General features: G+C 44.7%; 1 protein-coding gene across 5 annotated transcripts in view; it reads left to right on the forward strand.

Annotated features, from left to right (window-relative positions):
* The window catches only part of TRPM4 (transient receptor potential cation channel subfamily M member 4), a 35,448-nt gene that overhangs the window by 11,363 nt on the left and 4,526 nt on the right, over window positions 1-19,559 (forward strand). For 4 of the 5 annotated variants that reach the window (XM_033128836.1, XM_033128838.1, XM_033128837.1 and 1 more), the window contains 9 exons: window positions 3,713-3,825; window positions 4,077-4,436; window positions 4,637-4,771; window positions 9,026-9,155; window positions 9,330-9,475; window positions 10,526-10,638; window positions 11,006-11,083; window positions 14,272-14,691; window positions 19,377-19,509. In XM_033128836.1, the coding sequence (XP_032984727.1) occupies window positions 3,713-3,825; window positions 4,077-4,436; window positions 4,637-4,771; window positions 9,026-9,155; window positions 9,330-9,475; window positions 10,526-10,638; window positions 11,006-11,083; window positions 14,272-14,691; window positions 19,377-19,509 (1,628 nt within the window). Of the gene's footprint in view, window positions 1-3,712; window positions 3,826-4,076; window positions 4,437-4,636; window positions 4,772-9,025; window positions 9,156-9,329; window positions 9,476-10,525; window positions 10,639-11,005; window positions 11,084-14,271; window positions 14,692-19,376; window positions 19,510-19,559 lie in introns of those variants that run through there. The other variant, XM_033128840.1, reaches the window with a different exon arrangement.

A 19,559-nucleotide genomic window follows, 5' to 3' on the forward strand; every position in this document is an offset into this window, starting at 1 on the left:
TACCGTGTTCTGTGGAAGCAGAAAGAGTAGTTACTTCTGATTTTGGAGTCAGATAAAGCTGTATTTGAATACCAGTTTGGTCTCTTCCTTGCTGTGTGACCTTGAGAAAGAGACTTGCCTTCTCTGAGTCTTGATTTCTTTCTCTGAAAAATGAGTGTTGTGAGGCTGAGAAGCAGCTTATGAGCAGTGCCTGGTCCCTGGGTGGGGGCCCAATAAATAGGAGCTCTTCTGAGTAATATTTCTTGTGGGACATATCCGTAAATAGAGGATGACAGTGGGCAAATCTGATTCATTTTATGGAAGTTAACGTACGAGCTTCTTGGGAGAAAACAGCAGTTCTGTAATATGTGGTTTGAGGGGGTGGTGTTTTGAGTCCATTGGCTGCAAAAGTGGAAGTGATCACACTCTGCTGGGGAAATCGGAGCTGGCTGGGTGGCTTAGTGACAGCAGAGCTGAATGGATGGGGTTTCAGCAGCTGAGGAAGGACGAGGGAAGGGGATAAAGCCTCCTTAAGAGTCTACTATGAGCCAGGAGCTGTGCTGAGCCTCTCCCACGCATTTTTGCCCCATCCTCCATTCCTTCCTGCAAGAGATTGTCTCCTCATTTTGTAAATAAAGAAACTGAGGCTCAGAGAGGTGAAAAGTGACCTAGCCAAAGTAACAGGGGTCAACCTTTTTGCTTTTCCAGTATCCACGTTCTTTCCTCCACCCCACAGCTTTACTGAGATATAATTGAGATACAACATTGTGTAAGTTTAAGGTGTACAATGTAATGATTTTATACACCTATATGTTGATTTTATACACCTATATGATTAACACAGTAAGGTCAGTGAACACATCCATCACCTCACATTGTTTTACCCCTGTTTTTTTCTGGTGAGAACATTTAAGATCTGCTGTCGTAACAACTGTCAAGTGTATGATAGTACAGCATTGTTAACTGTGGTCACCAGGCTGTGCATTAGATCCCCAGAAATTATTCCTTTTTTTCTTAATGAAAGTTTATTGGGGTGACAATTGTTAGTAAAGTTACATAGATTTCAGGTGTACAATTCTGTAATACATCATCTATGTATATCACATTGTGTGTTCACCATCCAGAGTCAGTTCTCTTTCCATCACCATGTATTTGAACCCTTTACCCTCATCTACCACCCCCGACCCCTAGAACTTATTCCTCTTATATAACTGGAAGTGTGTACCCCTTAACCAACATCTCCCCATTTCCTCCACCACCACCTCCCCTCCCCGTCCACATTCTTAATCACTATGGTAACCTGCCTATGAGCCAAGTAAGAACAATTTCCCATTTCTAATACAATGGGATGAGGGGGCCTTGGGTTTCTTTTAACCTGGGAGATAGAATTGACTAGCAGCTGTTTCAATACAAAACAGAGGAGAGTCCTAGAAACTTACCCCAGATGATTGCAGCTTATCTTCTTCTCCCCACGGTCTGGAGGATGTCCTGGGGCCACTTGTATTCCCCTGACTTTCTACTGGAAAGTAGCATGCATTCCACGCTGCCAAGCCCGATGCACCAGTGGCAGGCATTTGTATCCGCTGCCTGCCACAGCCGTGCCGTTCGGGAGGGGATCTGCCGCTGTTGTCAGGACCTAGTTCGGGCCTGAGTGACTTCAAGCCATGGTGGTGATCAGTCTTGGGGGAGCCGAGGCTGCAGGTCTCTTGAGCCTTAATTCAGATCTGTCTGACTCTCAAGCCCACTGCACGGGGCATGTTTGGGGGAGAGGTAAGAGACCCACGTGGATGGCAGGAAGCAAGTGCCATAAAGGGAGTGTAGAGACAAAGCCTGTGAGGTGGGCAGGGTCAGACCACCCAAGACCTTAACTGAGACTTTGTTCTGAGAGGCATGGGGAGGCCAAGGTCAGTTCTGTGTATAGAAGGACCCTCTAGGGTCAGGTGGGGACAGACTAAAGAGAAGAGGAGAGACCGTGAGGAAAAGGAAGAGACTGCAACAATGGTGGTGGGACAGGGTAGAGCTGGGGCTGGGGCCATGGGGGCTATAAGGGGGCGAGGCAGAGAGAGACGGGGTCTGGAGAGGTGGGGCCTGGGGACTAATGAGCTGTGGGATGTGAAGGGAGGGGCAAGATACACCTGGGGGTCTGCCTTATTGACTGGCTGGACAAAGGTTCTGTCCCTGAAATCTAGGGCCCAGGAGAGGGTCAGTTTTGGGGAAAGACCCTGAGCTCAGTCAGTATGGGACATCGTGGCCACGAAGGGCCTGGAGGAGGTCCAGGTGATAAATGGTGATATGTTAAGGCAGAATATAATGCAAGGTGTTATAAATCTTTTTTTTTTTTTCCTTCTCTTGAAACTGTGAGGAGAGTAGGAGAGATCCATAGACTTTTAGAAAAATCTCACTCTGAATTTGCTTCTTGGGTTTGAAAAGAAATATAAAGCTGTGTGGTCTTAGGCATGTTACTACCTCTCTCTGGGCTTGTGTTTTCTCAGCTCTCAACCTTAGATGTTACGCTGGTCAAGCTGTAGATACCTCCCAGTTTGGAACTTCTTCCTACGGTTATTATTGGTGACAGTGATCAAAAGTGGGTACCATTATTGTTCCCATTTTATAGATGAGGAAACTGAGGCTCCCAAGGTTCAGTGTCTTGCCTGAAGTCATTCAATTGGTATTGGTGGAAGAGGGATTGGAATTGCTTCAGAGTCCACTGCTCGTCTCCACTCCACTAGATTACCCAGTTCCCCCATACTAATTTTTGGAACAACTGAAATGAGACGAAAATCCTTCCTTTGCTTTGGTGAGAGATGTGGAGCAAGTGGAGACACAAGGGAAAACCAACTCGGTGACACAAGCACCCGGAGACCCAGCAGTATCTAGACTTGGCGTTACTGCTCCTTGGACCCATTGCATGCTTCAGATGTTTCAGGCCCCTGTTGAGTGCTCACATTTTACATCCATTCAACTATCGGATCCCAGTTTTAAAGGCCTCTTGATCTTCCTCGTTCATTTTAAGGAAATCCAGGGTCTCCCAGATTCCCTCTAATGTTCAGATTTTTTCCAATCTCATTTTCTGCTAGTCCCCTCTTTCTTCTCGCACATAACCCAAGTTTCAAGAAATCAGAGTGACTGGTGTTTGGGATCATATGCTGTGTCTTCCTGCACCCAGCCCTTTGCTCAGGCTGCTCCTGCTGCCTTGGTCTTTTCTCACCTGAGATGCACACCTCCAAATCCTACCGCTCTTTCAGAAGCCCCACCTCAAGGCCCCTCCAGTACGAGGCTTCCTTGGATCACTCAAACCTCTGTGATTGTACCCTCCCCTGGGCCCTAATCACATTCTATGCCCACCTCCGAGGGCGCTGATCACTTTGAGAGTAGGTATTTGGTTCCGGGACATATATTCCTGGAGTGAGCCCTTTCAGGGCACACATTGTATCCAGTTTCTCTCTCCATCCCTCCCACTTCCTGCCTGATCCATAACCTACCTCAATAAATGTTAAATGAATGAATGATTCCCTTTCCTTCTTGGTGGCTCTAAACCACTGGTTTGCCCCTGAGTTGAACGACCTTATGCTTATAATAGCCTGACTTCTTAAAGACCCCAGACTCTGCCCAACAACACCTCCTTTACATGGAATTTAAATGTCAGGCATCCCAAATAGAAGCAAAACAGATATTGATCCGATATTCCCACCCTCCCCCTGACTCTTGCCCCCTCTCCCTCTCACCCTTGCAGCCTGTGGGAGCTCTGAGGCCTCAGCTTACCTGGACGAGTTGCGTTTGGCTGTGGTTTGGAACCGCGTGGACATTGCCCAGAGTGAACTCTTCCGGGGTGACATCCAATGGCGGGTGAGGGGTCAGGACCAGGGGGTTGTGGATCCTGACAAGGGGGATGCACATTTGGCCCTGTCTTCCATTATGGCCTGTCCAGCCTTCTCTGATTGTCCATCTGTCCCCATCTTATTTCCTCTCTCCCCATCCATCCACCCATTCATAGCTCATAGCTCTGTACCCCCACCTCTTGTCCTTAACCTCTGACCTCACCTGGCCTTCTGTCTGTCTGTGCTCATCTCTTGCCCCATTCATCCCACCCCTGCCAGTCCGTCCACCTGGAGGCCTCCCTCATGGACGCCCTGCTGAATGACCGGCATGAGTTTGTCCGCTTGCTCATCTCCCATGGCCTCAGCCTGGGCCACTTCTTGACCCCAACACGCCTGGCCCAGCTCTACAGCGCAGCGCCTCCCAACTCGCTCATCCGCAGCCTTCTGGACCAGGTGTCCCACGGCTCGGGCACAAAAACCCCAGCCCTTAAACCCTCTGCGGAGCCCCGACCCCCTGACGTGGGGCAATTGCTTCTGATGCTGCTGGGGGAGATGTGTGCGCCGAGGTACCACACCTGGGTTGCTGGGGATCCACACCACGACCTTGGCTGCAGGGAGCGCCACCCGGGCGGGGAGAGTGTAAGGACCTGGCGAGGCTGGGTGGGGAAGGCTCTGAATGACCTGGGGGCGGGGCTATGCGGGGCGGGGGCAGGGGGGGCAGGGTAGGTGGGGGTGAGGGAACGGTGTGTGCCTGAACTGGGATGGGGCTGTTGATTCCGCTGGGGCCAAGCAGGAGGCTGGGATGGGGACAATTTTCACCACGCCTCCCTTGCCTGCAGACCTGTCTGCTCTCTGTCAGGGCCGCCTCTGAACACATGCTGGACGCTGTCCTCGGACAGACCCCCTGGAGTGACCTGTTCCTCTGGGCACTGCTACTGAACAGGGCTCAGATGGCCTTGTACTTCTGGGAGATAGTGAGTGCTGGCTTGATATCTTATTCTACTCTCTTACATTCCTGTCCTTTAGTTCTACGGGACTCAAATGTCCCCGTGATATGATTCCCGGACCTCTGACGTCACCCTGAACCCCATCCCGTCTTCCATTCCTGATATGACACCAACTGCTGCTTCTTCCTTTTCTTCTTCTTTTCTTTTTCCATATCATGAATTTCTTGTAACTTGCCTTTTCCATTAACAATACTGGGGGTGCCCCAAAAATGTATACACATTACTTGTATTCATCTTTTGTTATCGATATATATTATTATAATTTTAATACAGTTTTTTCCTTTTTGAAAATGTGCATACATTTTTCTGGCACCCTCTGTATACATTGGGCATTCTCTCTTGTTCATACGTGTGAATCAACCTTATTCTTTCCAAATGGTTGTCTGTACGAAGAAGTTAGACGTTATACTGTAGTCGATGGGGAGTCATTTAAACATTGGTACATTTGCAATTTAGATACATTGTTGTAACTGCAATGTAGAAGGGGACAAAACTGGAAGTCACATTGTTGTAATTGCAATGTAGAAGGGGACAAAACTAGAAGTCACGGAAGTCAAGTAAGAAGGTAAAGCTGGGGTCCTTCAAGCAGCCCAGATGAAGGCCTGGACTACAGCAGATGGGATAGAGGTGTTGGGACACATTTGAGAAGTTTGTGTGTGAAGTTAAAAAGAAAAAGTTATGGGGTTTGAATAGGATCTAAAATAGAGCTTATTTTTATGCCATAGAAATATCTTGAAAGGACTTCTTAAGCCTTGGGTTGTTTTCAGCCTATTGGGTCATGTGTTAAGTATGGACTTTTTTTCATTGAGATAAAATTCGTTTCATATAAAATGAACCATTTAAATCATGTAAAACTGTACAATTCAGTAGCCTTGAGTACACTCACAATGGTGTGCAACCACCACCTCTACCTAGTTTCAGAACACTTTCATCACCTCGAAAGGAAACCCCATAATCATTAAGCAGTCACTTCCCTTCCCGTCATCCCCCAGCCCCTGGTAACCACTAATGTGTTCCTGTCTCTATGGATTTGCCAATTTTGGATATTGTATGTAAATGGAATCATATAATATGTGTCCTTTTTCATTTGACTTTTTTCACTGAGCATAGTGTTCTCGTGGTTCTCCATGTTATAGTGTATATCAGAATGTCCTTCCTTTTTAAGGCTGAATAATATTCCATTGTATGGTATATTACATTTTATGTATCCATTCATGTGTTGATGGACACATAGGCTGTCTTGACCTTTTCAATATTGTTACTATTTAATACTATCATGAGCATTGGTATACAAATATTTGTTTCAATCCCTGCTTTCAGTTGTTTTGAGTACATACCTAAGAGTGGAATAACTAGATCACATGGTAATTCTAGGTGTAATTTTTTTGAGGAACCGCCATGCTGTTTTGTACAGTGGCTTTACCGTTTTACATTTCCACCAGCAGTGCACAAGGGTTCCAGTTTTTGCACATCTTCACCAACACTTCACCAACACTTATTTTCTATTTGTTTGCTTTTGATAATTGCCGTCCTAACGAGTGTGAAGTGGTATGTCACTGAGGTTTTAATTTGCATTTTGTTTATGATTAGTGATACTGAGCATCTTTTCACATGCTTATTGGTTATCTATATGTCTTTAGAGAAATGTCTGTTTAAGTCCTTTGACCATTTTTAAATTTGGTTGTTTGTCTTTTTGTTGTTGAAGTATGAGAGTTCTTTACATGTTTTGGATATTAATTGCTTATTAGATTATGATTTGCAGATATTTTCTACCTTCTGTGGGTTGTCTTTTCACTCTGTTGGTAGTATCCTTTGATGAGCAAAGTTTTAAATTTTGATGAAGTCCAGCTTGTCTCTTTTTTCCTTTGGTTGCTTATACTTTTGTTATTGCAAAATCCAAGGTCATGAAATTTTATCCCTATGTTACCTTCTAAGAGTTTTATAATTATTATATATATATATTATAATTATTTAATCCTACATGTTAATTTTATTGAGATTCCTTATGTGTGACTTGAGAGTCACTTCTCTCTTGCTGTTCTCAAGATTTCCTCTTTGTTTTTGACTTCAAACAATTTGATTATAATGTTTCTCAAATAATGTTTCTCATAATTCAAAGTGTGGATCTCTTTGAATTTTCCTATTTGGAGTTCCGTGATCTTCTTGGAGTGTAAATTCATATCTTTCATTAAATTTGGGAAATTTTAGGCCATTATATCTTCAAATATTCTTTCTGTTTCTTTCTCTCTGTCCTCTCTTTTGAGACTCCCATTATGCATATATTGGTATGTTTGATGATGTCCCACAGATCTCTTAGGGCCTGATAATTTTTCTTCATTCTTTTTTTCTTTCTGCACGTTAAATTGGATAATCTCAATTGACCTATCTTCGGGTTCACAAATTCTTTCTTCTGCCTCCTCAAAGCTGTTGTTGGGCCTGTCTAGTAAATTTTTCATTTCAGTTATTGCACTCTTCAGCTCCAGAATTTCTATTTGGTTACTTTTAGTAATTTCTCTCTCTTTTGTCAGATCCTCTGTTTGGTGATACGTCATTCTCTTGACTTACTTTAGTTCTTTGCCCATGATTTCCTTTAGCTTTTTGAGCATATTTGAAACAGTTGATTTAAAATCTTTGTCTAGTAAGTCCATTGTCTGAGCTTCCTCAGTTTCTATTAGTTTATTTTTTCTTGTGAATGGGCCATACTTTCTTGTTTCTTTGCATGACTCATATTTTTTTCTTGAAAACTGGACGTTTTGAATATTATAATGTGGCAACTCTGGAAATCAACTTACCCCTTCCTCCAGGGTCTGCTTTTGCTTCTTGTTGTGGTTTGTTGTGGGTGTTTATTTAGTGACTTTTCTAAGCTATTTTTGTAAAGTCTGTATTCTTTGTCATCTGTGGCCACTGAAATCCCTGTTCTGTTAGCTTAGTGGTCAACTAGTGACTTGACAGAGATTTCCTTAAATGCTTGCAGGGAAAACACTCAAAAGCCTCCCAGTTTGCAGATTTGCTCTGTGTTGGAGTTGTCTTGCAACACTTAGGCAGGCTGTTTACAATTCTACCCTAGCTGTCACTTCCTGCTTTTGCTACCTAAAGATCATCCAGAAGTGAAAGATTAGGGCTTTCTTCAGTCTTTTCTGAGAAGTGTTTCTGTCCAGTGTTTCCCCCTTTGTTCACTCTCTTCCCCTCCCTTAGACTGAGGGCATGTTCTGGGAGTTGAGCTTTTGGGGGGGCTCCTGTATCTGTAGGATCAATTCCTCTGCCCTCTGTCATGGCTCTGGGGGAAGGTCCCTTTGGGGTGACTCTAGGGGGCACCTCTCTGTTACTGGGTGAAAAAATTGGATATCTCTTGAGCATGCATCCAATCTTGGTCATGCATGTAGCCTTCTAGATTCCTTGGTACACATAGCAGCTTTTCATACCCCTTATTCCCCCAAGTATCTCCTTCCCTAGCCACTTCCCTCCCAAGCTGTTTAGTATATCTATTACTAGCCTAGGATGCTATTCTTTGCCTCAGATAGCTGAGGATAACACTTTTAATTTTCAATTCTTTCAAACACCACTTGGGAAGCCACTTCTGCCCTGGGGAAGCTCCAAGAACAGTGGAACAAAGGCAAGCCCTTGAGCTGTTTCTTCAGGGAGCCACCAGTGAGGTCCACATACACAACCACAATTATTTAGGAGTAATATCTGAATTGCTCCCTCTGGTATCAAAAACCCACCCCTTCAAGGCTGCCACTGAACTGGGGAGTTGGCGATGGTATGCAGGTTAGTTAAAACATCACAGTGCTCTTTTACTAAAATTTAGCAGTTTCTTTCTTTATTAAACATTTTCCTATTTGTTGTAAGTTTTAGATTAGATTCTAAAACATTGAAAAAATGGATTCTGACAGTTTTTGCCAACTTCTTTGTTGCTTTTGTGGAGGGATGGAGTTTTGAAGTTGTCTACTCTGCCATTTTAGGTGACTGCTTCTTGACCTGTCTATAACCTCTGAGGTCATTCTAACTCCAGCCCACCCCCTCATCTCTAAACGACCTGACTTTTGACAGTTTCACCTGATGTCTATTTTATTCCAGACCCATCTTTATCTTTGGCCTCTGTTGACCATGATTAATTTATGACTTCAGTCTATGTCCCTTTCCTTAATCATAGGCTTTCTCTTCCGTGAATCTCAATCCAAAATCTGACCCTATCCATGACAACTCTTTTTGTCTCTTCAGGGCTCCAATGCCGTGGCCTCAGCTCTTGGGGCCTGTTTGTTGCTCCGAGTGCTGGCACGCCTGGAATCTGAGGCTGAGGAGGCAGCACGGAGGAAGGACCTGGCAACCAAGTTTGAAGGGCTGGGTGTTGGTGCGTGGGGCCTGCGTGCCTGGGGGCAGGGACAGAGGGCTGCCATGAAGTGGGTGTGTACCTCTCCCCACTCCTCTCATAACCTCGCCCCTTTCCCTTCAATCCCCTCATCTCTCCCTTCACACTGTCTTCCTACTCATTTCTCTACCTCTCACACAAATCCGCTGCCCCCAGACCTCTTTGGCGAATGCTATCGCAACAGTGAGGACCGGGCTGCCCGCTTACTCCTCCGACGGTGCCCATTCTGGGGGGACGCCACCTGCTTCCAGCTTGCCATGCAGGCTGATGCCCGTGCCTTCTTTGCTCAGGATGGGGTACAGGTGAGCACCTGAGACACTAATATCCCACACTGTCCTCCCTGGACTCTGGGAGTGGAGAATAAGTCCCTGCCATTGTAGGCAGTCCATGGTCTCGACCAACCCTTCCCCTGGAGATCACCCCTCCAGAAAGTCTCAGCCCTCTTCCAGAAAGGCTGCTCTTCCCGTAAGAAGCTCCTCCCTTCACCATAGAAAAGCCAATCTTCCCACAGCAAAGCCCACCTTCCCAAACACTTGGCCTCCAGGTCCAGGAATTCCAGATAACTCTAGTAGGAAGTCCTAACTCTCACCCATAGGAAGTCCTTAAGAGATCCGGTTCCTTAAGAGATCCCCTAGTTCCAGGTCTCAACAATTAGAGTGACTTCACCAGACAATTACCTAGTGTTTTGGACATCGACCAACTCTGGTTTAGGAAATCCCACCCTTCCTGTAAGAATTCCTCTCCCTTGGGAGCCCTGCTTGCCCCCATAGTCTCTCCCACCCTGCCCACCCTGAAATTTTGAACTTTCTCAGTATCCTTAATCTAAATCTGACAGGGCACAGAGAGTCCCACCCACAGTACAGGAAGTTCTGCCTATCCAACGGGAAGTCCTGCTTATCCCAGCAGGAAGTCCTAGCCTCAGCTGTTGGAATGATTTGATTATCGTTTCAAATAATTACCTAGAGTTCTTTGCTTTGAATAGTGATTCAACTCAGGGATTCCATTTTGTGCCCCTTCCTTAAACTCTTTGTGCCCCATCTGTGAAAAGGGTAAAAATATCAGTCCTGTCTTCCTGGGCTGATGTGAGGGTTAGGTGACCTAATGTACGTAAAGGGCTTAACCCAGTATCTGGCATATTGTGTTAATAAATGTTGGCTGTTTAACTCTACCAGCTAAAACTTGGGACAGGTGATCCTCACCTTTGCCATCTTTCCCCTACCCCGATAGTTATGGTCCCCACATTGAGTACTTGCTCTGTGCTCTGGAGATGTGCCCCAATTCTTGCCTGGAATCTTTAGGAGGGGGTTGCGGGGGAGATTCAGGCTCCTTCCTAACCCTCCTCACCTCCACAGTCTCTGCTGACACAGAAGTGGTGGGGGGAGATGGACAGCACCACCCCCATCTGGGCCCTGGTTCTCGCCTTCTTTTGCCCTCCTCTCATCTACACCGACCTCATCACCTTCAGGTCAGTCCCCTGCGGTTACATTGGCAGGAGGGGGGGTTCTCAGTTTCTCCTCCTGTTCACTTCTGGCCACCTTTCTACTCGATATGTCCGGTGTTTCCCCCTTTGTTCACTCTCTTTCCCTCCCCCAGACTGAGGGCATGTTCTGGGAGTTGAGCTTTTGCGGGGGAAGGGGGACTCTCTGTATCTGTAGGGTCAATTCCTCTGCCCTCTGTCATGGTTCTGGGGGAAGTCCCTTTGGGGTGACTCTAGGGGGCACCTCTCTGTCTCTGTGCCATGTCTCTGGGTGAAGAAGTTGGATAGCTCTTTAGAATTCCTCTCCCACTCTCTCTTCCCCCCATTTCTCACTCTGTGCTTTTTGCCATGCCAGGAGGCCAGATGAGGAGTCCACACAGAAGGACCTGGCATTTGACATGGATGGGGGACTCAATGGGGAGGGGCCTGCCAGGTGAGTGAACCACCAGGTACGAGTGAGGTGGGGCACCCTGGGCAGCTGCAGGAGCACCAGGTACGGGGAGCAAGGCCAGAGGGGAGCAGTGGGGCTTCAGGAGGTAATGGTTTCATGCATCCACTGAAGATACTGAGGAAGTTTCCCAAATACCAAGCTCAGGACTTGGTTCAAGCTTTGGTTCTGCCACCAAGGAGTTCCTCACTGGAAATCAATTTGCTTCATGCTACATGTACATCTCGATATAGCAAATGGAATTGGGTGGATTTAGTTCATTTAGGGATGTTTCGCCCATTTTTGTTTTTTCTGACTCCAGGACTTTTGCTCCTACTCTCTATGCCATGGGACCCATGAAAGGCATTTTCAAAATCAGGCCTAAGCAAATGAAGTAGAGTATTTATCAATCTTCTGATAATTCTGCAGTGTGCAGGTACTGTGGGACTTGGCTCTAACTCAGGCAGACCTGGGTTCACATCCTGAATTTGACTTTGGAAGTGACTTCACCTTTGAGCCCCAGTTTTCTTTTCTAAACAGAAGGCACATAGAAGGTTGTCCCTGTGTTAGTCAGGTTAGGTTGAGTAATGCTGCAATAACAAAACATCTGGCAACAACAAAGGTTTAGTTCTCACTTACACTCCATTTGTGGGTTGGCTGAGGCTCTACGCCACGTGGTCACTTTGTGATGAGTGAGCACCTGGTAGCTGAGCTGTTGCTGGTCTCGCGGCAGAGGGAAAAGAGACGTGGTGAACCGGGTACTGGCTTTGAAAGCCTCCACATGGAAGTGACAGGTGTCACTTTTGCCTACATTTCATTGGCAAAAGCAAGTCATATAGTGAGTCTGTAGCTCCTAATTCTCCCACTGGGAGGAAACCAAAGTATTTGGTGAACAGTAATACGATATACCACAATGCCTGATGGAGCTGTTGAGAAGATTAATGGAGACAGTGTATATAAAATGTATAACATAGTGCCTGGCACATAGTAAGTGCTCAATTAATGGGGATTATATTTACTACTACTATTATGAATACATCTCTTACTTACTTTCTTGAATGGAGTGTGTGTGTGTGTTAAGCAGCATCTAAATCTACGGTTATAGAGAAACAGAGGAAGCTGCCCACATTTATACCATCTTTGCAGCCCTCATTTCTACTTTAGCCCTTGCCCCCTAATATCCCAGAAATAAAAGTGTTTCTGGGAACTGTTAGGAACATGATCAGACTTCCAGAAGTCTGTAAAACCCAGTGAAACATACCATGTGAAACACACCATGTGAAACAAGTCAAATTTAAATATATATGTACAGATGTTTTTCCTGAGACAATGCACAAAGAATGTAAAATGTTTGTCAAGATAGAAAACTAAGAACCAAGCTTGCACCACTGAAAAAGGCTGGATAGAAGGCCTCTATGTCAGGGTCAACAGTGATGTCCTTGCCTAGTGATTTCCCAACTTCCGTACCGTATGAGGGTGATGATGCTAGTGACAAAAGCTGATGTGATAGAACGCTTACAATGGGCAGCCATGGTGCTAAGTCCTTTGGGAAATCAGTTCATTTAATTCTCTCAACAACCCTACGCAATAGGGTCTATTATCTCCATTTTACAGATGAAATTGTTGCAGCCTTAAATCACTCACCTCAGAGCATGTGACTGGTAAACGGTAGAGCTGAGATTTGAACCCAAGATCTCCTTATGCCTGAATCTGTGCTCTTAGCAAATGTGGAGAGCCACCTCCATGGAGGGCTTTGTAAAAGGATAGATCCCTGGCTCCTCTCTCAGGGAAGCTTGGACATGGGCCCAGGAATCTGCGTGTGATCTGGCTGTGGGTGATTCAAGATGGCAGTTGTTGGGATGCCACATGTCCTTATTCCCAGGACCCTGCAGAGGGTGAAATGGGAAATACAAGGGCCATGCGCCTTGTCATTAGGGAGCTTGTGCTCTGGGTCTCTCACTTTAGTGTTTACTGTTCTTTCTGCTTATTTTCTTTAGAACAGCTCTATTGAGATAATTCACATACTATTCAGTTCACCCATTTAAGGTTTACAATTCAACGGTTTTTAGTATATTTACAGAGTTGTAAAGTCATCACCACATTTAATCATAAACTATTTTCATGTAGCAAGAAACTTTGCACCCATTAACAGTCATTCCCTACTGCCTTCTCCCCAGAGCCCCACACAACCATTAATCCACTTTCTGTCTCTATGGATTTGCCTGTTTTGGGCATTTTATATAAACAGAGGCATACACTATGTGATCTTTTATGACTGGCTTTGTTTATTTAGCATCATGTTTTCAAGATTTATCCCCATTGTAGCCTTTATCAGAGCTTCATTGCTTTTGATTGCTGAATAATATTCCACTGTCTAGAGAAACCACATTTTATTTATCCACTTATCAGTCGATGGATATTTGGGTTTCCACTTCTGGGTTATTTTCTGCTTGGTTCATAAAGACAGGACGCTTCTCCAAACAAGTTTGTTAGCTCTCTGAATATATTATTAGTAGTATTATTCATTTCAGCATTTCTAATTTGAGGTCAGAAATAAGAGTCAGGATGAAATTGAGACACAGGATCGGGACTTAGGTGAGAAGGGTGAGAAATATGAGTCGGCCAAGAAGGTCAGAATTCAGAAGCCAAATATGGCTGTACAGTCAGATACGGGAAAGAAAGAGTTACAGTATAGAAAAATGGGATGGATAATCGGATCTCAGAATCTGTGAGTCAGAGGATAATATTCAGGAACTGAGTTGTCAAATCTGGGGAGCTTAGGTGATGAAAGTGAGGGGGTCAGACACCATATTTGAGGGTCAAAGGTCAAGTAGATGGTCCAAGATCAGACATAGAGAGTCAGAGGTTGTGAAGGTGAAAGAAGAGGGATTCAGGAGTCAAAAGCCAGGCAAGGGTCCGAGGTCAGTCTGGGGGTCAGGGGTCAGAAGGGTGGAGGAAGTCATAGGTGGAAGGTCAGTCATTTTAATGGTTAGGAGATTTCAGAGTGCAGAGGTTACATACAGGGGTCAAAAGTCTAGGAGACGATGGACTTCAGATTTAGTTTCAGGTCAGGCAGGGTCAGAAGTTAGTGGTGGAGGAGGTTATGTGAAAGGTTAGAGTTCATGATAATGGTGAAGGTCAGGTTCAGAGGTCAGCTTGAACCTTCCTCCATTTTCTCTTTCTCTCTCCCCCAGGCCAGCAGACCCCGCTGAGAAGATGCCCTTGGGGGTGATGAGTCAGTCCAGCCGTGGGAGGTGTTCCCCACGTGTGAGCCGCTGGCCACAGTTCTGGGGGGCACCAGTGACGGCCTTCATGGGCAACGTGGTCAGCTACCTCCTTTTCCTGCTGCTCTTCGCCCGGGTGCTGCTCATTGACTTCCAGCCCACGCCACCTGGTGCCCTGGAGCTGCTGCTGTATTTCTGGGCCTTCACCCTGCTCTGCGAGGAGTTCCGCCAAGGCCTAGGGGGCGACTGGGGCAGCCTGGCCACTGGGGGTCGCGGGCCAGGTGCCTCCCAGGCCCCGCTGCGCCACCGGCTGCACCTCTACCTCACGGATACCTGGAACCAGTGCGACCTAGTGGCCCTCGCCTGCTTCCTCCTGGGCGTGGGCTGCCGGTGAGTGTCCCTGGAGCCTTCAAACCCCTGGCCCCATAGAGGCTAAAACTAGCTCCAGTTATTCTTAAAAAACAAAAACCCCTTATGGATTGAAAGTACGGCATAAAGATGGCCTAGAAGCAATTTGCTCACACATGGATATCTGGCTTCGGGGATGATAGGATTAAAGTAAGAACCCCACCACCTCAGTCTCTGTTTATTCTAGATCTGGAAGCTACTGGATGTTTTTCTGAGCTCCCAAACCTGGCCCTTTTCAGCATCACAGTCCCGGCTGAGTTTAGTTTCTCCCCCTAGACACCAGGCCAGATGCTGGTCGCCACCCTCACCTCCTTCCTTCTCTTCCTCCACAGCTGAAAGTCCCAAGCCCTGTCTTCCTGCCCCCTGATTCTCTGTTTTATCCATCTCTCCATCTCCATTGCAGCCTCTCCCACCTGGATCCTCGCCCCAGTCTTCTAGACTCCAGGTTCTTCTCTCCAATCCATCCCCACAAGGGTCTTTCTACACCCACATCTGACCAGTCCCTGTCTTTCCCCGCACCTACTGGGACCCTGCCTGGTCTAGGCCCGCCCTTCTCTGCAGGGCTGTCTCCTGATTTCTTTCTCTTTTTTTCATCTACACTCCAGCCTCTCTGAAAGCTACATGCAGTTCCTTCATCACGGGGGCAGGGGCTTTGACCTTGATCCTAAATGTTTTGAATCTGTTTAATTATATTTGTGATCAGAATTTTATCAGTACTGACGAATTCTTATCAAGGAAATATTTTCCAGTTGCTTGAGACTTCCTTGATCAATTTTATGTGTAGGGCAATAAAACTAGCTTCAATTATTTTCAGTTTCAGTTTCTGAAATTATTTCAACGTGGTTAACTGTTATTTGGGTTAAGTTTTACAACATTCTTGTTATTGTCTATATTGAATTTGGCCAAAATCTAGAATCTCTCTGTGTGAATTTTACTTTGTGGCTTTTATTTCTTTATGTCCAGTGTTTCTGAGTCAAATGGCATAGATTCAAATTTCTTCAGGGAGGCTTAAATGTTGTGTCAATTTTTTTTTTTTTTTTAAAGATTGGGGAAGGGGAACAGGACTTTATTGGAGAACATTGTGTACTTCCAGGATTTTTTCCAAGTCAAGTTGTTGTCCTTTCGGTCTTAGTTGTGGAGGGTGCAGCTCAGCTCCAGGTTCAGTTGCTGTTGCTAGTTGCAGGGGGCACACCCCACCATCCCTTGAGGGATTCGAACTGGCAACCTTGTGGTTGAGAGGATGTGCTCTAACCAACTGAGCCATCCGGGAGCTCAGCGGCAGCTCGGCTCCAGGTGCCGTGTTCAATCTTAGTTGCAGGGGCGCTGCCCACCATCCCTTGCGGGACTCGAGGAATTGAACTGGCAACCTTGTGGTTGAGAGCCCACTGGCCCATGTGGGAATCAAACCGGCAGGCTTCGGAGTTAGGAGCATGGAGCTCCAACCACCTGAGCCACCGGGCCGGCCCTTGTGTCAATTTTTTAGTCCATAAAAACCCTGACTGTTTCTGCTATGTCTTAGCTAATTTATAAAAAAACAAATTGTGAGGAATTCCCCTCAAATATTTTCTGTTGCCAAGACTGGGCTGTATAATATTAGTTCATTTCTTCCATAGTTTCTAGCTCATATTATGTGGTACCCAGAGAGAGGGCACAGTGTATATCAAAATGTCCTTGGGGATAAATTGTCTTGTCTTTGGGTCTTGGCACCCTTCCTGAGACACTTTTCCCTCCTCTCTTTGGCCCAGCCAACTCCTATGCTTCCTTTAGGCCTCAGCTTTGTTGTCTCTGTCTCTGGAAGACTTCCTTTATCTTTCCCAGGCTCAGGGTCCTGCCTTTGTGTTCCCCTAATGTCCTGAGATCACCACTAATGGTACTCTGAGTGTGGCTTGTGCTGCCTCTCTCTTCAAGTCACAGCTATCTCATTACTCAACAACTTAATGCATCTTTGAAATATAGTCTGTTGCCAAATAAGTGCAGAAATATATCCCCATTAAACTAGGTTAAGCAAATGAAGAAGGACATAGAACAGAAACCAATGATTTTCCTCAGTCTTTTCAAGAGTCCTCATTTTCTCAGCAGTTACCTCCATCAGCAGTTTGGTGCACATCCTGCCTGTTCTTGTTCTATGCATTGACATAGATAGATACACATACTTCTTTTATACACAAATGACGTTATATTTTATGTATTCTTCTGCAACTTTTTCTTTTTTTTCCTACAATATGTCCTGACATTCTTTCCATATACTGTATTCCTTGAAAATGTTGCATCAGATTCCAGAAGAAGGGGTTTTAGCCATTGTTGGGTAAAGATCAGACAAGACAGACATCTCCTTGCCAGAATTTCATGAATGAATGAATTCTTTTCAAAAGGCAGTGAGACAAAAATTCTGAACTTCAAGATATAGGAATTAGGCCAAAAGTCTGTCCACAAAGTCTCTTTCATTTTCCACTCAAGATAACATGAAGTTATAATCAGATACTAGCTACTCTGGGTGCAGTACTCTGCTTTTTCCTTATTTTTTTCTTTTTTATAAAGTCCTAGCAGTTAGGACACTACTCCTTTTGAGAAGAGCAGACAAAGAACTTTGTGGGCACAACCTAGTGACTATTTACAATGGATGAAGGGACCTGACACCCCTTTTTATAATCTGGATGGTTGACATCAATACCCCCTGCTCTTTTCTTAGTTGACACACTGAGAGGCATGTGCTTCTTCCATGTTGTGTTAGAAATGCTACCAAGTAATATGACATGAATAACTTATTCCAACATCAAGATAGGAGAGTTTTGCAGAACACTATGCTTCTCTTTATTTCTTGTATTTGTATAAGGTATCTTTTGAGATAATAGGGTTAAGGCCATGTGCTGCCATGCTCTATGAATACCAGTGGTGTTTTAGACATTTTGTCAAGCTCACCGTTTTCTAGGGATTGGAAGAATTATTGCATGGAGAAAAAAAGTCCAAAGATCTCGGCTTACAACAGCGAAATTTCCAGTGATCTCCAGAATTGCATGGATGAATCATTTTGTTTTGTCAATCCCTTCCAGATGGACATTTGGTTGTTTCTAATTTTTTTATTATTTCAAAGTAATAAAAGTTTACATCCTAGGTTTAAACTTTGTTGGTTGAAGGGTACATATGTTCTTAACGCCGATAGATTTCCTTGTAAAATAACTTCACCCATTTACAAGCCCACCATCAGGGTAAGAGAGTGCCCCCTTGCGGACATGCTTGACAATAACTGATGTTTTCAATCTTTAAAATTTTATAGCTCTCAGTTTAACTTTTACATTTTTTTTTGCCAACCTGATGGGCAAAAATGACCTTTCCTTTTGAAATTTATGCATCCCAGACTACTAGTTAAGTTGGACATCTTTTCATAGTTAATAGCCACAAGTACTTCTGTTAGTTGTCTTTTCATAACCTTTGCTACTACTTTTAAAAATTTATTATGTTCATTGATCTCTTGTATATGTGTATTTTTTGGTAAGTGCTCTCCTTAAACTCTGGACCCTAATCAGTGGTAGTTTTGTTCTAAGTATTTTCTCACAGTCTGCAGCTTGTCTTTTTACTTTTGTATGTTATCTTAGACATTCTTTTATTCTGTAACTTTTCATTCTGAAATAACCCAAAACTTATAAAAATGTTGCAAAAACAGTACAAAGAATTCCTGTACACCTTCCAAACAGATCCTCCAAATGTTAACATCTGGCATTATCAAAACCAGGAAATCTTAATCAAATTTCACCAATTGTCGCACTGATGTCCTCTTGCTGGTCCAGGATCCCGTGTTGCCTTTCATTTTCACATCTCCTTAATCTTCTCCAATCTGGGGCAGTTCTTCTTTAGTTTTTATGACCTTAACACATTTGCACAGTCCAGGCCAGGTATTTTGTAGAATTTGCCCCATTTGGTTTGTTTGATGTTCCCTCATAATCAGATTTAGACTATGCATTTTTGGCATAACTTTTTACCTTTCTCTGTTCTTTACATTATCTTTTGATGCACAGAAAAATTATATTGCAAAGCAGTCAAATTCATCAATCATTTCCTTTATTGTGATTCTGTATCCTGTAGATAAGACATTTTTTCTTATATGACATCTTATCCTATCTCAACTTCATGAAGAAATTCCTTATTTTCTTTTTAAAATTTTAATGCTGTGCCTTTTTACTCTAGGTTTTAAATCCATCCAGAGTTTAAGTACACGATAATGCAAAATAGGTATATAATTTTTATCTTCTCCAGAGAGATTGCTGATGTGATTGGCCATTTAGCCTTCCTCTGGGAATTGTGTGTTGGCCTTTATCCTCTTTTCAGTTAGGTCATTTGTCTTCTAATTACTGGTTTGCTAGAACTCTATATTTTGCCTTTTATAGGTTGGACAAATATTCCAACAGCTTTTCCAACATGATTATTACAGGGACCTCCCAACGTTTTACTAAGACCATTGTTCATGCAGCCATTATTTAATGAGTACCAACACCCTGCCGGGCCCAGTTGGCACTGTGAAATCTGAATACTCCTCGGGTGAATCCGAGCGTCCAGGTTCTGGCCCTGGGGAGGCCACAGCCTCATCTGAAGCCTGGTGCTCAGAAGATGTGGGTTTTCCTTTGCACCCTGTGATCTTTGAGTGACCCCTGTCGTGTTTCCTCATATCCCAGGCTGATTCCAGGTCTATATGAACTAGGCCGCACTGTCTTCTGCCTCGACTTCATGGTCTTCACGCTGCGCCTATTGCACATCTTCACGGTCAACAAACAGTTGGGACCCAAGATCGTCATCGTGAACAAGATGGTGAGGGGGGCAAGGCCTGAGTAGGTGGGGCCAGAGAAGGGAAGGGGCGG

The sequence above is a fragment of the Rhinolophus ferrumequinum genome, chromosome 15, assembly GCF_004115265.2.
Source record: "Rhinolophus ferrumequinum isolate MPI-CBG mRhiFer1 chromosome 15, mRhiFer1_v1.p, whole genome shotgun sequence".
Taxonomy (NCBI): Eukaryota; Metazoa; Chordata; class Mammalia; order Chiroptera; family Rhinolophidae; genus Rhinolophus; species Rhinolophus ferrumequinum.